We start from the raw sequence: 23,585 nt of genomic DNA on the forward strand, positions 1-23,585 counted from the left end.
TTGTCTGAAGTCCTGTTCCTCTGAAAGAGAGGCGGTGTCTCGCCGTCAGATGCCATTCATCAGGCTGAAGAGCGCCGTGGTAACGCGTGTCTCTCACGCGTGCGGGTGGGGACTACTTGAGAAGCGATTAAGAGTCCTTCATTTCTCTCCGCTCATCCAGCTTTTTCCTCTTTTTCCCCTCCTGCTTGCTTGTCCTCCCGCTCTTCTTTCCGACTTGTTCTTCCTTCTTGTCCCTCCTCTCTCGTGTTCCTCTCTGTCCTCTTTTCCTTTCTCTCCGTTTCCTGGTCTTCCCCCCTCTCTTAGCCCCCCCACCACCATTCTCAATGGGTGAAAAGCAATTACCGTCGGAGGATCATTTCACTTCCTCGACTCAGTTGGTCCTGAGGGGCGAAAAAAATCGAATTAAAAACAATTGCCATGAGAATCCTACTTCCTTACTGCAGATGTAATTTCCTGCTTCCTGGCCTTGAGGGGGTGGCCTGCAGACCTACAGCCTGGGGCATGGTAAACTGCATTGGAGTGAATGTGGCTGAGTTCCATTCCTCTCTTCTTGTGTTCTTGGTGACATTCATTTATACAAGGAATGGGTTCCAATTCCAGAAAGCTTCTCCCCCCAGTGAGCACTTCCTCTGAATACATTTTTCTTAAATGTTTTCAGGGAAGGGAAAAACTCACTGGAATTAAAACCTATTTAAACAATAACAAACAAGGTTACAGGAAAGGAGAGAAGCTCAGTGCTTCATGTGCCTTGATTGAATAGATTTTTTTCATTTGTAGCAGCCCTAAACCTCTACAACGTGCAAACTGTCGCCAGCTGATCTGAAAGGGTACGGGCAGTCAGGTTGTGGCTTGGGAGAGCACGCCTCGCCAAGCTTGTCTTCAAAGAAAAGCAGTCACTCATTGGTAAATTGAAGGCGAATCCAAAATGGTAATTGGATGTTTGTTTATTTCTTCAACATTGTTATTTTTTATTTACCAAAATTATATTAGACAAATCATTTTGATTTCCTTCACGCTGGAGAGTGTCAAATGACATCAGGAAGTGTGAGGACTTCATTGACAACATGAGGGTCATTTACAAATAGTCACTCTGTGTCTTCTGACAAGAGTGTCACTGCAGGGCAGATCCCCTTGTCCAGGACAAACTCAAGGACAAGAAGGAAGTGGACGGTGGAGGAAGTACAAGGTGGAGATAGACCGTTCTGTCTTCAAGACATCAAGAAGAAGGGCTGGGCAGAACTCTTCCAAGGCTGCACAGCATGTAGTTCAGTGATAATCATTGAGCAGTTCAGTTGTTTTCCTGCTGCCATTTAACTATTCCAATTTAAAACGTAATACTGTAGTCAATCAGTTTCTCCTCCTGTGTATTTGTCACAAGTAGCACAAAATGATGAACACTGAGGTGTTCATCAGTTTGTTCCAAGACACAGATGTCCACATTACTGAAACATTAGTACTGGTTAGATCTAACTCCTCCTGCTTTTACCATGAGTGTGAAGGGACAAAGCTCCTGGAAACTGGAGGTGGAAAAGTAATAGTTGATATAAAATGTCATATGACAATCAAGATGTAACTGGTCTCAACAACAATTAATTTGAACATTATTAGCTCTTATATAATCATATGTAATATCTAGATATAGCCTCACTCTCTCATCCACAATTTCACTCAATCAGGCATATTTATTTCTATACCCATCTTGCTTATACTGAGCATTCCTGTCAGGTCATGTTGTGGTGTTTATGGATCCATTTGGGATTGGGCTATCCTTTGGCTTACTCTGATTTGTGCACATTTGGAAAATTGGAGAAAGTGAGAGGAGCAGAACCTGTCCTTTCCATCCAATGGGTTTTGAGAAAGACAGATTGAATTTGCTCCTCTCTCACTCACTCGCTCACTCCCAATAGGGGAGAGGAAGAGGGGTGATTGTCTATTATTCTTGTTAAGTAAATAGAGTGATTAATCAAATAAATGGATGCAATTGATCACATTTTTACTCACCAGGTGGGAAATAGCTCTTGATAGGCATGCCAAGTACCACTGTGAGAACAAGCATATGGTTTATATCGGAATAGCTCTCCAGCAAGGCGGTTTTGCACAGTTTTTGTCCAATATAATACAGGAATGATCCTGGAAAGGAGAGCAATACTTTGCTATTTTTCATACCAGGAAGGAAGCTGCCATTTCATGTATTAGAATTCTCAGAAATGCCTGAAACTCTTTGTAGAAAAAAAAAACTGCAGAGGTGACACAATACAAACCATTTCTGTCTGCCCCTGTCCCGGTCTGTAGTCAGAAGTGAGACTAGGCTGGTATTTTCCCAAATATTTAGTGAGACAGTGTCAGTACATGCCCGGTCACTGTGAGAGGAAGACTGTGGGAGCTTGACTCCAGTTAAAACCTTTTATTTTTGCACTCACTATTCTTTGCACACAACTTTCCAAATAAAATAGTTGCTGCACACACTTGGGGCAGAGAAATTCCAAACCTGTGCAGTTCCAAGACTGCATCTGTCTTTCATTCCGAGACAGACATGAAGCATGGTACCAGCACTTGCAGTCTTCTGACAGATATTGCTGTAACTAGTGTAACAAGTATAAGATGGATTGGAAAGACAATATACATTTTTTGAATTTGATGCCAGTTTTGAGTCACTTTACCTACTGGATAAAAACTGTCCCTTTCAATTGTATTTTGGGGTTTTCTTTTGGCTTCTGTTTTGTACATTTCCTTTTTTTGTTTTTGGTACTGTTTGGTTGTTTTGGGTGATTTTGCATGTGTACTGGCGTTTTGGGGATACTTTTGTATTGTTTAGAGTGATTAGTATGACCCATTTCTGTTCTCAGGAGTTCCTAGCTATCAAAGCTACATAGCTACCAATAGTTAACTAACTATTGTTGCATCATAGCTTCACATTCCCGGGACCATTTAAAAACAATTCAATCACACAACATAAACTTGTTACTTTTTAAAAATGGCATTTGTGAATGAACAACATCAGTATGGGCAACTCAGATTAAACACACAGCAAACACAATAATGACAACCATGAGTTTCGTCATGCTAACTAAGCTACGCCCACATCCACACTCACTATTTGCACAGCAAGCAAATGAACCAGTGCCAGTGTATACTGCTCCCAATGGTGCCTTGCTTGCGTAAATAAATTGTTGTGGTTGCCTGTAGCTCTTATATACTAAAGGTGTCCATTATTATGAGAGCTTGATGTCTTGTGTTATTTTCCTTGTTAGGAGTAAGTCCATCTTCTGGATGACAGAGGACAGCTATACGCTGTAAAAAAGATCACGTTTTAATCATCTCTAACAAATGACACATAGATTTCCTACCCAGAGATGGCACTACCCAAAGATAAGTCTGTGAAGTATTCAAATGGTACCAGAAATTCCCAATAATGCCACTCAAATATATTCGAAACCTGCAAATGAAGTTCAAAATGTTGAGAATATACAAAATCCCCAACCTGCTTGAGGCTGCCTGTGCCAACACAGATCTTTCCAATCCCCCACACTGGTACCAGTAGGATGGAGGAGAGAGCCATGGTCCATCCAAGGGCGTATGACCAATCTGGGTACACGTACCGGTGGTTAAACTTTAGAGGTTTGTAGTCCACTAGGTAGAAAATTAAGGAACCCTGGGACGAACAAGAGGTTAAGAGGTTAACGCTTTGTCAAATCTAAGATTCAAAAGTGTGCTGTGCATTTCAAGTCTTACCAGACACATAACTGGGGTTAGATAACGCCAGCACAGCTGGAAGAGAACACAAGGCCGCTGTCCAGTCATGTCCTCAGTGATGTCGCATACACGACCAGCACCTAACCATAACACAGAGAGATAATAACAGTTTCAAGGGGAGAATGTAGTGTCGCCCATGAAACATCTGTTCAAACTAAATGTTGGTGAATAGCTATATAGTTGGTGTTGGTGTTGTATATAGTTGGTTAGACAATTGTTCATATACTGCAGTGAAAGCAAACAACTACTTTAAGGAAAAAAGAAACTCACCAAATATCCAGCCCATGACTAGAGACTCAAACAGAGCCATGAAGAAAATACAGATACCACTGCAGGCGTAGTATTCTATAAGCTGGAAAACATAGATTCCCCCCTGGAGAGAAGATATGAACACACAAGCATGTTCATGTGTACCGACTATTTAGATCATCACATCTCCTGCATTTTACTGTACTATTTTCTATTTTTTGTTTTGTTTGTGATAAAATATCACACACTCTTTTCAGATCATATTTTAAAATATTACCTGTGTGACGAGAGTCAGATTTATAAGGAAACACGAGACACTAAAGAGGAGGACAAAGAGTTCCCGACGTCCTGTTCTACGCAGGGTTGTAGGGAACAAGTCAATGGCAGAGGTTACGAATGTCTGAAAACTTACAAACTAAAGGAAAACCGAGAGAGAGACAGTGAGTTACAGGGTCAAGTTTGAACAAACAATGTCTTCAAAGTCCAGTATGTTGGTATAAGTTTGACTGAAGAATTTTGTGAATGGGACACAGGGAGAAGAGGGAGGAAACAAAGTTCTCTTCTGAAGTCTGAACAGATGCATTGATACTTTAGAGACTGAATGCAACAGCAGGTTTCTCATCACTGTGCACTGTATTGGTTCTTAAAAAGACAGTCATTGTTTGTCTGTGGAGTAGGTAGTACTTTCAATCATCACAATCCAGCAAAAATCTTTGAGTCAAAGGACATTTAAATAGAAATTGTGTGACATTATGACCTGTGAGTCCACACCCAGTAGGAGAAGCATGATGAAGAAACAGACTGTCCAGAGTTGAGGAAGGGGCATCATGGCTGCGGCTTGAGGATACACGATGAATGCCAGACCAGGACCTGTACAGCAATAAGGAACTATTGAATGCAAAACTGTTGTTTAAAGTTCAATATATGCAGTTCAGAAAAGACAACAAAAAATTCAAAACTTGGCAATGGCAAGGGGGAAGGGAAGTCTGGGCCTCCCTGCTTAGGTTGCTGCCCCCGCGACCCGACCCCCGGACAAGCGGCAGATGATGACGACGGCAATGGCAAGTGTTATCCTGAATCCCAAATCTTGACACTCCAAAGGTAAATGGACCAAGTTTTAAAACAGGGAACACAATCTAAACAAAAAGGTTTGCTTGTTATCACAAATACTTTTAACATGAGCATACAGGGGGGTATTCCAGGTAGCGGGTTTAACAAACTCTGAGCCTAACCCTGAGCTCTGAGTTGAGTTACTCTAAAATGGGAAACTCAAATACAATGCTGAAATACAATGCGGGAGAAGCTGAAATCTGAACTGTTAAACTGTAGAAGTAGTAGAAGAAGTAGAATATTCGTTTTAGTAGCTGAAATTATAGTTGGGATAGTAATAGCAGTAGCAGATACAGTAGTATCAGTGGCGTAGTAGAATAAAACAGTTCCATTAGCAATAGTAGTAAAAGAGATATTAGCAGCATCTGCAGAATTAGTAGTTGTAGTAGTGGCATAAGATATAGCAGCAGGTGCAGTAGTTGTAGCAGCACTAGTAGTGGTAATAGTTGTTTAGTAGTGCTCTTAGTCTTTTAATGAGACGAGTTGACTGAATAGCTCTGTCTTGTGACTCCACTAATCAACTAATACCAATCACCTGTGTGAGAGGCTGAGTGGTGCGTGTCTGTGTGGCTGCCACGGTGATGGTGCAACTATGATTGCTAACGCGCTGAGGGCAGAGAGAATAACAGAAATGTACCTAGAATACACACCTCAAACAAGTTAACCTAGACGCAAAACTATACGTCCAATCCCCCCCCAAAATAATACGACTCTACCGGCAGTTTCAAAAACGTATACCTTCTGCTTTCTCTGTGAAATTTGTCACCAGATTTGCATTGGTCTCTATGGGGCGAGAGTTGGACTTTGTTTCGCTTTCGTGGGGCTCTGAACAAATGTGTAAGTCTGTTGGATTCCACAGACAAATGTCTACGACCAGCACAATGCACAGCACAGTGTCACACTATCTATTGATCCAAAAACGAAGCATGAAGAGTGAAAATTGTGGCAATGCTGGAAAACTAGAAATATTTTTGAAGAAGATTTCGAAGCTCCCCTCCACTCTAAGCGTTTCAGTCAGCACTCTAGGCTCTCACATACACACCCATGTAAATCTCAGAAACGGTTTGAAAAACTCATGAAATATAATCAGTGATATTGAAAAAAGTTGAATAGATATCAAAAATCAGATTTTTTTAAAAATAGTTTAGGGTTTTGTCAACATTTTTAAGTTTAAATGGTGGCTGTAGCTGAAATATTGAGGAAGAAGAAGGATTTGAAAGTTGAAGAAGTTTAAGAGGATTAAGAGTATTTGAAGAAAAAAAACTCCATTGGAAAACCATGTTAAAAAATATTATGAATATTGATTTATATTAATTCAAGCATAAGAGGTAGAAAGCTGAAAAGTTATAGCAGTCCTAGTCAAATTTTTTGATAGCTGAACGGTTTTAATAGCTGAAGATTTGAAGGAGCTGAAAGGTGTCACGGAAGAAATAGAAGAAGATGAAGAAGTTGAATAAAGATTCAAAGAACAATACTTGGAATGCTGAAGCAGCATTCAAACAATTACAGATTGTGACGGGAAACGGTAACGTTAACCTAGGTATTCATCAGGGAATTAAAGCACATCGAATCGCAGTCTTAAAATTCTCTCCCGGCGTATATAACTAAGCGAATTCAATTGTGTTCAAGATCGGTCGGCTGAACCAGGAAAGGATATCCCATGTCTGCCAACGCTGCCAGGCTCAGAAAGTGGGAGGGAATAGGTAAAAACGCAGAGTTTGGCATGGAAAACCTGCTAGCGAGCAGGTTAGTTTCACAGAGTAAGTTACCATGACAACTTACCAAAAGGTTTCGTTACCTCTCTTTCTGGAACGTGAAACTCGGAGTATGCCTCTTTTCAGGGTTAAACAACTCAAAGTTTTAACTAAATCCGCTACCTGGAATACCCCCAGGACATTCAGAATATTTTTTGGAAGCCATTCCCGCATTGTCTTTGTTGCGCCCTCTGTGTTTTCATGCTGAAAATGGAAACATCTATGATCTTGTGCGCTTCATCCTCCTTCAGTTCTGACTACTCCCCCAGTCACTGCCATGGAAAATAATCCCATGGCATGATGTTGCCACAAACCCATTTCACCACTGAGATGGTATTTGGCAGGTGAGGCGTGCTGTCTAGTTCTCGCCAGGTGCTTGGCATTCTGGCATTCATCGAAGTGCCATTTGGCAAACTCTTAACCTGCTGTCTATAAGAGTGCTTTCTGTCTGGCAACTCTCACACAAAGCCCTGATTGATGGGTGTGGTCCCACCTCTGCAGATGAACTCTAATGCCAAGAACCTTCTTGTCTGGTTGTCCTAGTTTAGTCTGACAACTTTAGGAAGATTTTGGTGGTCTCAAACGTTTCCCATAATGTTCCACTGATCTTATGGATTCTGCAACACTACCACGGTAATTGTACTTGATCGATAATAGGCCATGGCATGCAAGCTCATTGGCACAGGCCAACAAAGAATCTAGAACCAGACTGCTGCTGGGAAGAAGATACTGCCATAGCTGAAGAAGAGTGCTCAGCTGGGTCCAGCACTCCCTCATACTCCTCCTTGCTGGAGTCAATTGAGCCATGAAGAGAGATGGCGTTGGTATCATAGGCAGTGTGAGCACAGCCACCCCCAAAAAGAGTCTCCATCTCCAGGGGCTCGGCCTCCAAATGTTCTGAACACACTGAATGTTTGTTGAAGTTCATAGCCTAGCCCAGTGCTAGAGCTGAGTCTAAACTTGACCAGCGATCATAAAATAATATTTTATATTATAATATGGGAGGAATGGAATAATTATTGTTACTGCTGGTCAAGAAGAGTCGCTGCCTGGCCATGCTGATATGTCGTAAGTATATTTACTTAGCTTGCTAGCTAGATAGCTATTACAATTGGCAAACTTACATGCTGGGTAACCTGAATGTTAGTCAGCATTGACACGGGCAAATAGCTAAAACACTGGCTAAGAAGGGCTTGCTTAAAGTTTAGCCACATCCATCATTGATGAAACAGCAAACATCACAACTCTGTGTGAATTGTAATTTTCTTTTTTGTTCTTTTTTTTTTACAACACTTACAAAATACTGCGATTCGGTGAATCTTAACACCTAAAAAAGTTATTTTACAGAAGTTCTGAACAAATTATTGATGCTTTCATGATAACCAAAAATCACATCACTTATTACAGAACTACAGTCATCAATCATGATTTATTGCAATACCTGATTCTGCCACCGTTTCTATTGGAACACCCTGTTTTTTGGCCATGAATCCTAGGACAGAAAATACTGCAAATCCAGCGACAAAACTGGTCCCACTGTTCAGCAAACTCAGCCACAGACAGTCTCTAAACACAAGAGACAAATTCCAGAATAAGTACAATAAATGCTTGTAGTTTGCAATATATGACCATTCCTGAAAGTTTGTCAGTTCCAGTTCAATCACGTAACTCAACTCACTTGTAATAGTTGTTCTTATTTTTGTTAAAACTTCCCAGAGTAAGTAGGTTGCCTGTTCCAAAACTGTATGAGAAGAGGATTTGACTTCCAGCCTCCACCCACACCTAGACATTTTAAATAATCAAACCAAAGTTAGTTACAGCGGTCATGGTTTCAAAAAGGTAACATTTCAGTTGCTCAATTTGAAACGGGAAAGTTAATGTTAACTTCTGACTGACTGGTTACCTGAGGGTCTGCCAGACCATCCAGATCAGGATAGAGGTAATAGTAAACTCCATCCCAAGCTCCAGGTAAAGTCAAGCCTCTCACCAACAACAGCAAGAGCATCACATATGGGAACGTTGCAGTAAAATACACCACCTAAATAAAAATGAATTATTGGTACAGGTGTCACATAAATAGGGTCAGAAAGTATTATTATTTATACCATGATTCAATGCTTATCGTGGACCTTGTGTTATTTGTATGCATTTAAATAAATGAAGTTTCCCACCTTGCCAGTGGACTTGACTCCTTTCCAAATGCTGAAGTAGCAGGCAGCCCAGCAGATGATGAGACAAAGCACCAGCTCCCATCTCACACTGCCCACCTCCTCTATGGACCCTGACATTGCCAACACCCGGCGCCTGGGGGTGAACAATTAATAACAGGGAAGAAATAATAAGAGTACATTTGGGAATGAAGATGTAATTAAAAGCTGCTCAGTATTCTCAACAGGTTCCTGATGTGTACTCACTCCCAGAACTCAGTAGCAGCTGATGTGGTGTTTACTGTGGACGTCCAGTTGATCGTCTGATTGGCTGCAGTGAGGTCCACACACTTATCTAATTGAAGGTTTAAGTGGACATTTTAAATGGATTGTTTATAAGCATATCATTTAAACAAGTGTGAGAAGTGCTGGTGCATCACTAGTTCTCAAAGTAGAATAATCCACTACCTGTGTTCCAGGTGTTTCCACAGCTGGCCCAGGGTAGCTGGGATCTGAAGGAGAACACCAGGTAGAACAAAGACCAGGCCAGGATAATGATGTAAGCACTACTATAAATATGAATCAGTAGTTCGGCATAGCCAATCCCTGGGAAATTCAGAAAATGTTCTTCACAGTATTCCTGCATACTCTATTTGGTCATTAGTATGTGACCATCTATTTTGTAATAAGAAAACATTCCTTTAAACTTGACACGTAAAATCTACATTGAGTTTATACATAAAGAGTCAGCATTTATGATTGTTTGACAATTCTAGACTCAACTTCACCTTGTGCCAGTGGGCAGAGTTTTCTCCAACAGGTGACAATGCCCTCCTGTGTGTACTGACCAATCCATGTGTCCAACAGGAACAAAGGTAAACCCAACACCATGACAGATATCACATATGGCACTAAAAAAGCACCTGTTTCAAATGTATCAAAAACAAATGTCACTACATGTCAGGTGCTAAAAGTCTCAGTCAAGCTTTCAGAAATTCTAAGGGTATCACATATGGCACAAAGCACCTGTACATCAGATACAGTAACTGTAATCTTAAAGGTAAACAATACACAGTGTCTAAAACACTGGGAGCACACAGTGACATATAAAACATCCTATGTGTGATCATATGTCTTAAACAAAACATTTCTTCTGTCATATCATTCATTCATATCATTTTCTCGGTCTCAGAAAGTCAGGTCACACTTGCGAGAGATCACACATACTTACCACCCCCATTCTTGTAACAGAGGTAGGGAAACCTCCAGACATTACCCAGGCCGACTATAGTGCCAGCAGAAGTTAAAATATACTCTGTTTTAGAGCCCCACTGATCCCTCTCTTCTACTATGCTGTCTTCAGCCTGTCCCTCCTCCTCTCTCATGTCTTCTTCAGATCCTCTGAGTTCCATTGTCTGGCTGCTTTGACCCTTTTCCACAAACTGACTGAGAAAGATGTTTTATGTGAGGGGAAACATCATTTATGCAAACTTCACATTTTTACTTTGAATGTCATTTGACTATATAACAAACGGTTTTGTTCACAAATGTTATTTAAACAATAACTTCTGTTGAATTTAATTAACAGTAATCAACAACGAGTTTCATTTTCTACAAACACTTTTTTAACTTCACAACACAAACAAAAACATACATATCATAACGTATAAATCCTCAGGAAGTCTATATTATGTTAATAGGAATTCCTGTTTGAAAACCTCTTGGTAATCATTTACATTAAGTTTCCCTTTGGCCCTTATAACCATGTAAAGCACACAATTCATTACACATGGAGAATTAAGTAGACACAGAACACAATTTGAATGGGCAAATGGGGGGTATTAAAAACATATAACCTGTTCCCTTACTCTCTTCTTCACACACAACTTGACTTTTGTGTTTTTCAACAACAAACTTGCCCTGACTCCAAGGCAATACGTTCTTGTAATTTTTATTGAAAAAGTTACATTATTTATTATTAAAATTAATGCATGAAGAGGGTTTGGTATATACAACAATAATGATAAGTTTTCACCACCAGTGATTTTGACTGGAGAAGTTCCATCAGTATTCTAGATAAGGGCAGAAGCATGCAGGGAATTGTGGAAAACATGGTGGCACAAACCCTACAAGGGGAACGGTAGGTGAGCACTCTGAACGGTTGACAAATGTCACATATTCAAGGCAACCAATCCGGTTTGAGGAGCATGTTTGTTTGATTCTTTCTTCTGTTCCTCATGCATACGTAGTTCCACCCAGTCAATATACTATTTTTGTGAGCAACAAAATCAACAATATATGACATTACGGAGGTAGTGTCATGGTTTGAGCTGCAAGGTCTCTCAGTATTTGTAGAGGATCGTTAGCTTCTCAGGACACAGGGCACGTTGTGGCACACTATCTGACACGTAAAGAACAACCAAATGTTTTTTAATATTACATCTTTCTAACACAATTTAGTATACATTAGAGAGTTAAAGGTACAATTGGTAAGAAAGGTTTTATCCCCTATAAACATGTTGTGTAAGCTAAGAGTTGTTTAGCAACACAGACAGCTCAGTGCCAATGGAATGTCAATTTAAAATGTTGCTATTTTCCAGCCAATTATGTTCCGGCAATCCTGTTCCAGCCAATCTTCATTGAGGCGAGCCTTCCTCCTTGGCGTATTTTTTTAAACCACTGTCAACCAAACTTGAGCTGGAGGAAAGCACAGAAGCTCACACTAAAAAAAGTTAGCTTTTCAGTGGCAGAGGGTTTATGAGAGGTGGTCATCGCATGTGTGAGTCAGAAGATCCAGGTTTGAGCCTTGGTATTGGCACAAAAGGGAGGAAGCGATACTGATAAGTGACACGTAGGCACTTGATACATGCGCAGCAATGTAAGGAACAAGTCAGCGGCAGCTAGAGGTTGTGACTGGTGGTGATTGGCTGGGCTCAATCAGAGGGTCTGTGAGTGTGAGCTCAATCTTCCTCAGCTACAAAAATGATTGAATTTCAAGAAACTGTCAATATTCATCCCGTTCGTTTAGGCTGTCTCTGTCTGCCTTTCTCTACAGCAAACAGCTGCTGCAGTTATAATATTATTTACAAAACCGCTGATATTCACAGAACTTCAATAATGATTTAGTTTCTATAAAATCCCCATTTGTTGGGTGAAGCGTAAACAGTTTCCAATGTCGAATGAAATTGATAATTTATGTGAGTAGATGAAAGATGTGTGTGTGGGGGAGAGAGGGCGGGGGAGGGGGGGGCTAAGGGGCGGGGGGGGGGGGTAGGAAAATCATTGTGGAGACCATACAGAACCGTGATAATCTACTCTCCCTCAAATCAAGTTATAATTGCTAGTGTGGGAGATGCACACATACTCCTCATCCCAGACATTAGCTACGGTGTGTTTAGGACTGCTGTCTTGGCACTGGCCTGCATCCTTACCACCTATTTACATTTACATTTACTCATTTAGCAGACGCTCTTATCCAGAGCGACCTACAGTAAGTTCAGGGACATTCGCCCGAGGCAAGTAGGGTTAAGTGCCTTGCCGAAGGACACAACGTCATTTTTCACGGCCTGAATCGAACCAGAAACCTTCTGATTGGTAGCCCGATTCCCTAACCGCTCAGCCATCTGACCATCTGACATCTACTATTTCCTTGTAGCCTGTATCCTCTCAGACTGTCACACTGGGCTAATGCTGAGACAACCAAAACTGTTAGGGGCATTCATGTGTGTGTGTGTCTTAGTGTGTGTGTGAGTGAGATGGTGTATGCTCATCATTACAGTCTCTCGTCTCATCTCTGTGGGAGGCTAAAGCACACAGTTCAACCAGCCCCATTCTCCCTGTTGCAGAACACACACACACACACACACACACACACACACACACACACACACACACACACACACACACAGACACACACAAACACTCACATACCTGGATGAAACGGATATTTACTTCAAAGAGCTTTCTCCTAACTGGTGGGTGGTCAGCATACCATCTCAGATTTGTATGGCACGTCTGTCTGTCCTACTGTAGGACATTGAGGGAGGCGAGAGAGGAAGAGACAGCTCATTGGGATTCCTGTCAGGGATATTCTTCTGCCAGTTCCATCTTGTTTGTGAGCAAGTAGAAGCCATGGTCTAGTATGGCAGAATGGTGAAACACAAGGGGGGTATTCCCTCAGGAGAGGAATGGCCATGTATAATAACCTCTGCCGGTTAGGATAGCTGCCTTGCAGGAATTCCAGTTGTGTCTGCAGTGGTCATTCAGAACTTTCCAAAACTAGTCCTTCAATGTTAACAAAGAGGACTTTGGGGTTAACAAGGAAGATGAAAGAATCTCATCATCTGCCCACCTGCCTGTCTGTCTGTTTTATGAAAAGGGATGTATGCTTGTCTCTTCTTCCTCTTTGTTAGTCTCTCTCTCTCTCTCTCTCTCTCTCTCTCTCTCTCTCTCTCTTCTCTCTCTCTCTCTCTCTCTCTCTCTCTCTCTCTCTCTCTCTCTCTCTCTCTCTCTCTCTCTCTCTCTCTCTCTCTCTCTCTCTCCCCCCTTTCTCTCCCTATCTCCCTCCCTCTCTCTCTCTATCCCTCCCTTTCTCTCTCTCCCTCCCTCCCTTTCTCTCCGTCTTCCTGCCGAGTGATGTCTGCCTGTCCCTGCTCATGATGTGCAGACAGAAGAGTGGAGAGTTTATGTGTCTGAGAGAGTGCGATATGTGTTGGGGTGTGTGGCTTCACGTGGTTGTGTGGGTATGTGGTTGTGTGTGTGTGTGTGCTGAGGTGTGTTGGGAGCAGATATGTCAAAGGGGCTCTGTGTGGCTGGTCCCTCTGAGATGACTGGGCTTGATGTCTGATAGAATTGGCTTTTCCCTCCTGTGGCATAGACAGACCTGTATATATATGTGTGTGTGTGTGTGTGTGTCTCCTCTCAGGATAACATATTTTGAATCTAGTGACAGTGTGATGAAGGTCAACCTTACATTAACAGAACTGGTAGATGAGGAGAGGAGCCTAGACGGCAACCACCTGTCATGAAATGTCACTTGTATTTAAACTCAACAGTGTTCACACAGTAAACAGACTCACTAAAACAGCACGAGGTGTTTGACTGACAATCTCATTCTCAATTTCCCTGGTTAAACACAAAATAATTGCCGACACGGTTTTATTGTCTGGTTTTAGATTACAGTAATTACAGCAGGTGAATAGATATGCTGTATGGGGGAAGGGGGGGCAGAGGTGGAAAAGGAAGGAGGAAGGAAGAAAGATTGTATGATGAAGATAATGAAGAAACTGATTGTAAGAGGAAGGGGGGGGGGCGCATGGGAGATGAGCAGGCAGAGCAGGAGAGAGCGAGGAGAAAATGAGGAGAGCGGTGGAGAACAAGGAAGGTGGAAAACAGGCAGAGAATAGGGTGACAGGGAGGAGAGCAGGGAGACATGGGGAGGGACGGGGGGAGAGATGGGAGGAGACAGGGGAGAACAAGGAGATAGGGGGGCAGAGAGGGGAGACGTGGGAGAGAGAGGAGAGAGGGGTGGCAGGGGGAGAGAAGAGATAGAGGGGGAGGGGGAGGAACGGGAGGAGAGAAAAAAGAAATGCAGAGGGACAGGAGAAGGAGAGAGGAGGGAGGTAAAGGGAGGAGATCAGAGGGGGGATTGCAAGAAGGAAAGCATCCATAGGACAGAAAGTGACAGAAAGGTTAGTAAACTCCCTCTTAAGGTACATGAAAATGCCATTCTCTCTTTCTCTTTCTCTCTCTTTTTCTCTCACAAACACACACACACATCCCTACTAATTTATCAGCACAATTGGTGCTATGATATGCAATGGATCTTGCTGGTAAGCAGGGTCATACAGGGTGCCATGTCACTTACATTTAAACAACTCTGAGACATAAAAGTCAGATGTTCTGCGTGTGTGTGTGTGTTTGTCTCTGGATGTGTGTGCATGAGTGTATGGTAAAAGGGAGGTTCTCGTCCTTTGATAGGCTTTGATGAGATGCTTGTTTTTTTGAGCATGTTTTGCATATCCTCAACAGCAGATCGTACCAGTCAACAGATGGAAAAAAGAAACACAGTATACATAAGCCACATTTCAACATGTTTTATCAGAGATGCTGGGGTGGTGAAACCCGGAGCAGGATAAAGCAACTGAAAATACATTTTTCCATTGAAGAAAAAACAAATCCTAATGAGCCCTGGGGATGAAGCATAGACCGCAACAGATACTGTGTCAGAGATAAAAACGTTATATATAGATCTGATACGACATACGTCCACTCGCACACACACACAAGTGCGCACACACACTGATTTACACATAGCAGGCATTAGTGACCCCACATTCTGGCACTGGCCATGGCTTAACTTTCTGATGTCCAGTGCCAGGCTGTGTACCAATCTCATTAAACAACCTTCCTTCATCCCTTTCTTCCCTTGTCTCATTCCCTGTGTCCTCCTCGTGAACAAAAGTGGATGAGTTTGAACCCTCCTGCCCATTCTGGGATCACCTAGGAAGTCGCACGAGGAAAGGGAGGCAGAGGAACACTTTTGAGACACGACCCCGGTGCAGACGTTGAACTGAAGTCCCCGATTTTTCTTCATTTAGACAACAAACGTCGACAGCAACACCACCAGTCTAACTCTGTGATTTAAGGATAGAGAGAGAGAGACAGACAGACAGACAGAGAGGGAGGGAGACAGACAGACAGAGAGGGAGACAGACAGAGAGGGAGGGAGACAGACAGAGAGGGAGGGAGACAGACAGACAGAGAGGGAGGGAGGGAGGGAGGGAGGGAGGGAGGGAGGGAGGGAGGGAGGGAGGGAGGGAGGGAGGGAGGGAGGGAGGGAGGGAGACAGACAGAGAGACAGACAGACAGACAGAGAGGGAGGGAGGGAGGGAGACAGACAGACAGAGAGGGAGACAGACAGACAGAGAGGGAGAGAGACAGACAGAGAGGGAGGGAGACAGACAGAGAGGGAGGGAGACAGACAGAGAGGGAGGGAGAGGGAGGGAGGGAGACAGAGAGGGAGGGAGGGAGACAGACAGACAGACAGAGAGAGAGGGAGACAGACAGAGAGGGAGGGAGGGAAGGAACCAAGAGAACGAGAGAGGGCAAGGAGGCGGGGAGAGAGAGAACCTGTTGGACAGTAACCGTTCGGAGTGTTTTGAGTTCTCCAGCCAGGTCCAGGACCCTGTGTAGAACCCGGTCTGGCTGTTGCATATTTCAGAATAAAGATTCAGAATATTGTGTCGGAGTAGTCGTCAGACAGACTCGAGTGACGGTAAGAACAGGCTGGTTATAAAAAGGCATTGCTGTTTTTTCAAACGTGAGTAAAAGTGGAGAGGAGGATGCGCAGACAGGGAGGTTTAAATCACGCAACCTCACAGTCTACAGATTGGGCCGTGAATCCAGATTCCACTTCAAGGTCCTAAATCTCTTTTACCACAGAGAGATCTGACCCAAGGGTTCTAAGTAAGGTCCAACCCCACCTCCGATGAGTAGCTTGTTCAGTCGAGACCTGGTCAGGAGGGGGACAGGCGAACACACACCTCACACACAGTACCTCCCAGGGAGTTCACAAGTGGGTCATCGCACATGGGTGTCCTCACCCTGTCGTGTGTTTAGTCAGAGCCTCTCAATGTCACGGTATTTCTTCCTCAGAATGGACACCTGGTCTTTGAAGAGCAGGGGGTCCAGTCTAAGCTGGGAGTGGAGCAGGGGCATGAACCCAAACCAGGCGCTGAACGACGTCATACAAGTCTGGCGCTGGGCAAAGTGGTCCGGGTCGGCCCAGCGAGACACCTTTGACCCCTGCAGAGGAAACAGGAAACGCTTCAGATGGTTAAACGTCACAGGGCCTTGCCTCTTTATCTTTTGGGACAGTTGTTGGTTTCATAGTGACAGGCAAGATATGTCAAACTCAGATTAAGGATTTCAAATGATTTTTCAATGTGACTGTCCCATAACGATGTGGGCTGCTCAAATACTCTCAATGGTACACTTCCTTCCTGCATAATGCCTTTTCAAGTTAGGCTGTGCAGGTTAATTTCTGGACACCTTTTTTTATTTTCCTCCATAACAAGGTGAATGCTGTCAGACATAGACGGATAGTGTGGGCCCGCTCTATTGCAAGGTTTGGGTCCGATTTTCTGTCCAGACTATGCTCTTACAGTAACTATTTGTCTTTTGCCCGCAAAGACAGACTATGGGAAAAGACCGGCCCAGAACGATAAAGGCATTGAGAGAGTCTGTGAGAGATCGACAGAGAGATGGAGAGAGAGAGAAAGAGAGAGAGGGAGGGAAGGAGATAGAGAGAGAGAGAGAGACAGAGAGAGGGATGGAAAGATGGAGAGAGAAGGAAAGTGAGAGAGACCAAGAGAGAGAACGAAAAGAGAAAGGGAGGAAGAGAGAAAGACAGTGAGGGAGAGAGAACATGTAGAGTACATCTACTGCTTGGGTAACTCTTTATAATAAGTCAACGCTTTTTGGCATTTACAAAGTGTTAACTAATAGTTAGTTAATCCTTTATAAAACATTTTGAAACATTAACAATACATTATTAAATAGTTAATAAGCTTATTATTAAACACTATGTTGATCATTAATAAACACAGTAAAAAATTATGTATTTTATTCATAATACAATTCATAAGGTGTTTGATAACTGCATTATCATACTTTATAGACAGCTTGTTAATATAGTTGCAAACCAGGAGTTTAAAAGGTGTTAATGGTACATGAGCTGGTATAGAAAGCATTAGCAAATGGTGAACAAACCATTTACATTACCTTTATAAAGCATGAGTAAATAACTAACAACATATTTACTTATGTCTTTAATTAATGTATACCAAGTCGAATACAGGATGTACACTATGCTTTGCAGATATCTTAACAACTATTTTATAAAGACTTACTAATGATGCAACTTCTGATTAGTAATGCAAGTTATAAAGCATTTACTAACTGTTAGTTAAGGCTTTTGCGTGACCTAATCTAAAGTGTGAACTATTTATGCCTTATTAAGCATTTATAGAAAGACTATAGGCCTATAGATGTTGTGTTTTAGTTTTTTAGAAGAAATAGCTGTTAATTTATTTACCTGGGTAATAAAATAGTATTTTATTTCCATTAAGAAGCAATACAGTAGAATTGGTATAAAAGTTGGTTACCCAAAGCTGTATTTTATTTTAAAAAAAATGGCTGTAATAAACTGCAAATGTTTAGCTACTCCTCCAGGTCTGCAAACGCCTTTGAAAGCAGAGATTTGTTAAAACGTTTGTTAACCGAGACTGTAGGTCGAGGGTTACAAACAAACAAATCGTTTTAACAAATTGAGGCGACAAAGCGTTTGCTGACCAGTCGAAGAGTAAACATTTGGTTTCTTATATACTACAACAATACGTGGGAAGATCCCAAATCAAACACGGCGAATCTGGAGCAGACGCCATCTTGTCAGAGCAATCAGCTGCACTTGTACTGGTGACGTCACTACATCTCCAAGGCAACATATCAACAACTCTTTTGAGAACGTCTTCTGAACCAATAAGAACAGCATATTGGTTCAATTGCAACAACAGTAAGAGCGTTCTGATTGGCTAATGGGTAGTCATGCCAGCCGCGTATTAAGTCTTTATATTCTATGCGCGTATTGACCTGCGGTCTGATACGTATTCTTATTGCCCTCCGCTGATGTCATCTTCAAAATGAGCGAGATCGAGGAGTTTTACTATCCAGATGACAATGAAGACATCAACAGCGACGAGGAAATTCTTAACTTTCTAAAAGAGCAGAAAAGTGTGAACACAGAGATATAAACGACAAGCGCTAGGCAGATTGCTAGGTTTGGTTGCTCAGATTTCAGATTGGTTGCTAGTAGGTGCTAACACCTGAAACACACCGTGTTAAGACTTGAGTAGAGCTGAACAAAACGACATGTTTTAACCCTTGTGTTATCTTCGGGTCATTCTGACCCATCAGTCATTGTGACCCACCGTCGTATTGCGACAACTTTACCGCATACAAAAACAAAGTTAAGCATTTTCTTTTAACCGTTGGGCTGTCTCAGACCCCCCACATTGCGAATGTTAAAATATAATTATTTTTATTTGTTTTTGTATTGGGTAAAATTGGGTAAACACAACGATGGTTCGTTATGAACCTTTGGGTCATGTGACCCGAAGGCAGCACGAGGGTTAAATGAAAAGAGCTAAAAATGCCATATAATAAACAACTTACTAACCTCGACCGTTCGGTCATGCCGGGAAATATCAAACTGAGGTTATAACGTATCGACCGCTGTCACTCTCGGCTAGTAGAGCTAAGTTAGTTCTGTAGTTAGTAAGACACATGCCTGTCATTACTTCAATAAAATAGTAATTTTGTGTATCACATTGTGTTGTGTCAGTTTCCTTTTGAGAAACTGATGTTCAGCCTTTGTGAATGTGAGGTTCGAGAACTTATAAATGTTTAATAAGGCAGAGATAGTTCACACTTTAGATTAGGTCACGCAAAAGCGTTAACTAACAGTTAGTAAATGCTTTATAACTTGCATTACTAATCACAAGTTGCATCATTAGTAAGTGTTTATAAAATAGTTGTTATGATACCTTTGTGAATGTGAGGTTTGAGAATGGACAAGAACACCTTATTAAATAACACAAAAGCCTTAACTAACAGTTAGTAAATGCTTTATAACTTGCATTACTAATCACAAGTTGCATCATTAGTAAGTCTTTATAAAATAGTTGTTAAGACATCTAAGTATTAGTGTACATCATGTATTCGACTTGGCGTACATTAATTAAAGACATAAGTAAATATGTTGTTAGTTATTTACTCATGCTTTGTAAAGGTAATGTAAATGGTTTGTTCACCATTTGCTAATGCTTTCTATACCAGCTCATGTACCATTAACAGATTATAAACTACTGGTTTGCAACTATATTAACAAGCTGTCTTATGAATTGTATTATGAATCAAATCCATAATGTTTAACAGTGTTTATTAATGATTAACATAGCATTTAATAATAAGCTTATTAACTATTTAATAATGTATTGTTAATGTTTCAAAATGTTTTATAAAGGATTAACTAACTATTAGTTAACACTTTGTAAATGCCAAAAAGCGTTGACTTATTATAAAGTGTTACCACTGCTTGTTCTCTGCCTTCACAATTAAGACATTAATCACTGGGTCTAGTGCCGAGTCATCGTCCTGCTCCGAGCAAGCCCATCAATCACACCTGACGTGGGCTGGCCAGACCTTTCACACACACACACACACACACACACACACACACACACACACACACACACACACACACACACACACACACACACACACACACACCGCACACGCGCACACACACCACATACACACACACTAGACAGGGGAATCTCCCGGGGCAGACAGAAGGTCAGGGCTTCACTGCTGTACATTCTCCTATCCTCTCATCTCACCTTCTCTGTCTCTCTCTCTTTCTCTCTCTCCACCACCTTTATAAAGCATGAGTAAATAACTAACAACATATTTACTTATGTCTTTAATTAATGTATGCCAAGTCGAATACAGGATGTACACTATGCTTTGCAGATATCTTAACAACTATTTTATAAAGACTTACTAATGATGCAACTTCTGATTAGTAATGCAAGTTATAAAGCATTTACTAACTGTTAGTTAAGGAATCTCCCGGGGCAGACAGAAGGTCAGGGCTTCACTGCTGTACATTCTCCTATCCTCTCATCTCACCTTCTCTGTCTCTCTCTCTTTCTCTCTCTCCACCACCTCTGCAGCAATCCTATAACTGCTGATACCCTTCCTGCACCCTGCAACCTCAAACCTTGCATCTCCACACACACACGCACACACGTTAGTAATGCTTTTCTAGTGGGGATTCCCATTCAAAATCTTTTCCAAAACCCCTAAACCTTACCTTAACCCAAACATCTAACCTGAGAAGATGAATAACACAAGAACAGTTAAACAAGCCCCCCCCACACACACCAACACACACACACACACACACACTACCTGCTGCATCTGCATCATGGTCTCCTTATACTGTTTCTTCTGGGTGACTTTGATTGGTGGCAGCTTGGTTACAGCCGAGACCAGAAAGTTGAGCAGGATGTCCTCACAGTTGGCCATCTGGTCCACCATGTTGAGGAGGCTGGAGGGAAGGTAGTGGGAGTACAGGTAGTGGTAGTACCTGAACAGAGGAAGGGACAGGGGAAAGAGAGAGAGAGGGAGGGAGGGGGGGACGCGAGATAGAGAGGGAAAAGAGGGAGAGAGAGATGGAGGGAGGCAGGTTGGGGAGGAGAGAGAGACAGAAGAAGATGGGGGAGAGAGGGAGGAAGGGAGAGTAGTGTGGGGTGATTAATTTGACCCACTGTTGTGATAGACAGATTGATACATAGTTAGTTAGACAGAGAGACAGACAGACAGGCAGATGGACGGACGGATGGACAGACAGAAAGACAGACAAATAGACAGATAGATAGATATATGAGATAGAAAATGAGAGATGGGGTAGAAAGGGAGGGGAGGAGGGATAGAGAGTAGAGAAACAGCACCAGCCCAGGGGCTCTAGATCACTGTCAGCCTCGTCACCTACCCACCCCACCAAGGTCTACCGTCACCTCAGAGCTGTTATTCTGTCTTTCTCTTTCTCTTTCTCTCTCTCTCTCTCTCTCTCTCTCTCTCTCTCTCTCTCTCTCTCTCTCTCTCTCTCTCTCTCCTCTCTCTCTCTCTCTCTCTCTCTCTCTCTCTCTCTCTCTCTCTCTCTCTCTCTCTCTCTCTCTCTCTCTCTCTCTCACACACACACACACCAACACACACAGTATAATGCTGCCCCCCCACATACACACACGTGAACACTCACAGACACACATGCAAGCACACGCACACGCACAAATGCACAAAGCCGTTTGTCTGGGCACAGAGTCCTTCCAGAGAGACAAACTGTGGTGCCAGGCAGTCTCTCTCACTTCCTCCACTCGTCCCTTCCTCAATCTCGCTCTCTCTCTCTGTCTGCTGAGTGTGTGTGTGCGTGTGATGTATGTCCTAGTTGTCAGTAAAAGTGTCAGTCTGGTCATTCCTCAGGTCCAAACCATCACAGTGAGACAGGGATGTCTCTCTTTAGGCTGACAGCTAACATCAACCCCCCCCCCCCCCCCCCCTTCCTTCAGTCTCTCGGCTGCTAATCACCCGGACATGTTAACGAGCTGATCTGATTGGACGCTTCTTGGTACCAGCCTATTCCCAAGACGAATATATCTGGCCAAAAAATAGACATGGGCACAGACACACAGGCAGTACACACACACACACAGTACACATTCTCCCAACGGCCTGCTGCTCTACCTGGCCTCCAACGGCACTGTACGTACACACACACACACGCATACACACACACACATATACACACACCCACACACAGTACACATGCCCTCACACATGCAAAGACACACATGGACACACGGCATAGTCACTGTGGAGTCTCTAACAGTACCAGCCGACTGTGATACCAGCTCAATACCTCAGCCCTCACAGCCTGGACAGTATCCAGCTCACCATAAAAGACTCAAAGAATAAAATAGGCACTTTGAGAGCCACAACAATAGAACAATGGAAAACGACAAGGCAAGCTGTTTATCTTCAACTGGCCGGAAACAACAGGACTTCAAATCTCCTGCGAGCGGAAAAGACAGCTCTATTCAATTTGCTGCTTGGCTTAATGCTCTCTGCATTGCGTTGCCGTGGAGCACACATTGGCGCTTTCTTGTCAAGTCTATTAGATAGCGAGGGGGGGGGGGGGGGTTTCAACCCTCTCCCTCGCGCCACCCCTCAGTTAAGATAAAGCTTATAAAACAGAATAGCATCTCTGCTGAGAGATGAATGCAAATGTTCAGCTGGGGTATCATTTTGTCACAGACGCACACACTGGGCCAGGACAGTAGTATCAGTCGTGTAACATCACTTTACTAAACAATCGAAACACTCTGTGTCGGTCATGGTTAGGCCCAAGCAGCGCTGACCCGCAAACGTTTTGGGGAGTAACACTTACGGCAGTTAGAAGTCATTCTAGACAAGACAGGCAGGAATTGGGCAGAGAAGTAGGGTCAAGTAGGCTGTGAGGGACTGGGTAATGACACGAGGCCCAGAGTATGGGTCTACTTGCCTGTGGTAGAAGGCTGCCCCGGTCAGCACCATGGAGTATTCGTTGGTCCACTTGGAGGTGTAGCTCCAGCGGGACCTGGCGTTGTCCCAGTAGTGGCTCCGGGCAGGGTAGCCCACAATGCGTTCTGGAAAACTCTGCCACACGCTAAAGGCAAAGTCCACCTGGGGGCAGGGAAAGAAGGGATATTTCAGAGGATATGAAAACCACTGTATGAGAGAATAGTTTGCGATACTCAAAACCACACACACACGCATAGAACTATGTCCCAGGGACTAAACAGCTTTGCCTGAGCCCCTGTGTCAGACATGACCCATGTTCCAGGTATGACCCATGTTCCAGATATTACCTTTGTTCTAGGTATATCCCATGTTCCAAGCATGACCCATGTTT

At 42.8% G+C, this 23,585-nt stretch overlaps 3 protein-coding genes across 5 annotated transcripts in view; 1 reads left to right on the plus strand and 2 right to left on the minus strand.

The window, feature by feature from the left end:
- arv1 (ARV1 homolog, fatty acid homeostasis modulator) overlaps nt 1-23,585 on the plus strand; it is a 136,475-nt gene that overhangs the window by 69,700 nt on the left and 43,190 nt on the right. The gene's annotated exons all lie outside the window — the stretch shown is intronic.
- On the minus strand, nt 3,190-10,425 carry LOC136947683 (sodium- and chloride-dependent GABA transporter 3-like). Its single transcript, XM_067241811.1, has 14 exons — nt 10,245-10,425; nt 9,802-9,936; nt 9,482-9,619; nt 9,281-9,368; nt 9,038-9,170; nt 8,770-8,904; nt 8,545-8,648; nt 8,308-8,432; nt 4,760-4,872; nt 4,280-4,417; nt 4,024-4,126; nt 3,733-3,833; nt 3,482-3,652; nt 3,190-3,291 (listed from the first exon to the last, which is right to left on the minus strand). Exons 1-14 carry the CDS (start codon nt 10,423-10,425, stop codon nt 3,190-3,192), a joined length of 1,767 nt encoding a protein of 588 aa, XP_067097912.1.
- The window catches only part of LOC136947315 (exostosin-1), a 127,855-nt gene continuing 120,903 nt past the window's right edge, over nt 16,634-23,585 (minus strand). For all 3 annotated transcript variants that reach the window (XM_067241314.1, XM_067241313.1, XM_067241312.1), the window contains 3 exons: nt 23,196-23,356; nt 21,047-21,224; nt 16,634-16,819 (listed from right to left, as the gene is read on the minus strand). In XM_067241314.1, the coding sequence (XP_067097415.1) occupies nt 16,634-16,819; nt 21,047-21,224; nt 23,196-23,356 (525 nt within the window). The remainder of the gene's footprint in view (nt 16,820-21,046; nt 21,225-23,195; nt 23,357-23,585) is intronic.

The sequence above is a fragment of the Osmerus mordax genome, chromosome 8, assembly GCF_038355195.1.
Source record: "Osmerus mordax isolate fOsmMor3 chromosome 8, fOsmMor3.pri, whole genome shotgun sequence".
Classification (NCBI taxonomy): Eukaryota; Metazoa; Chordata; class Actinopteri; order Osmeriformes; family Osmeridae; genus Osmerus; species Osmerus mordax.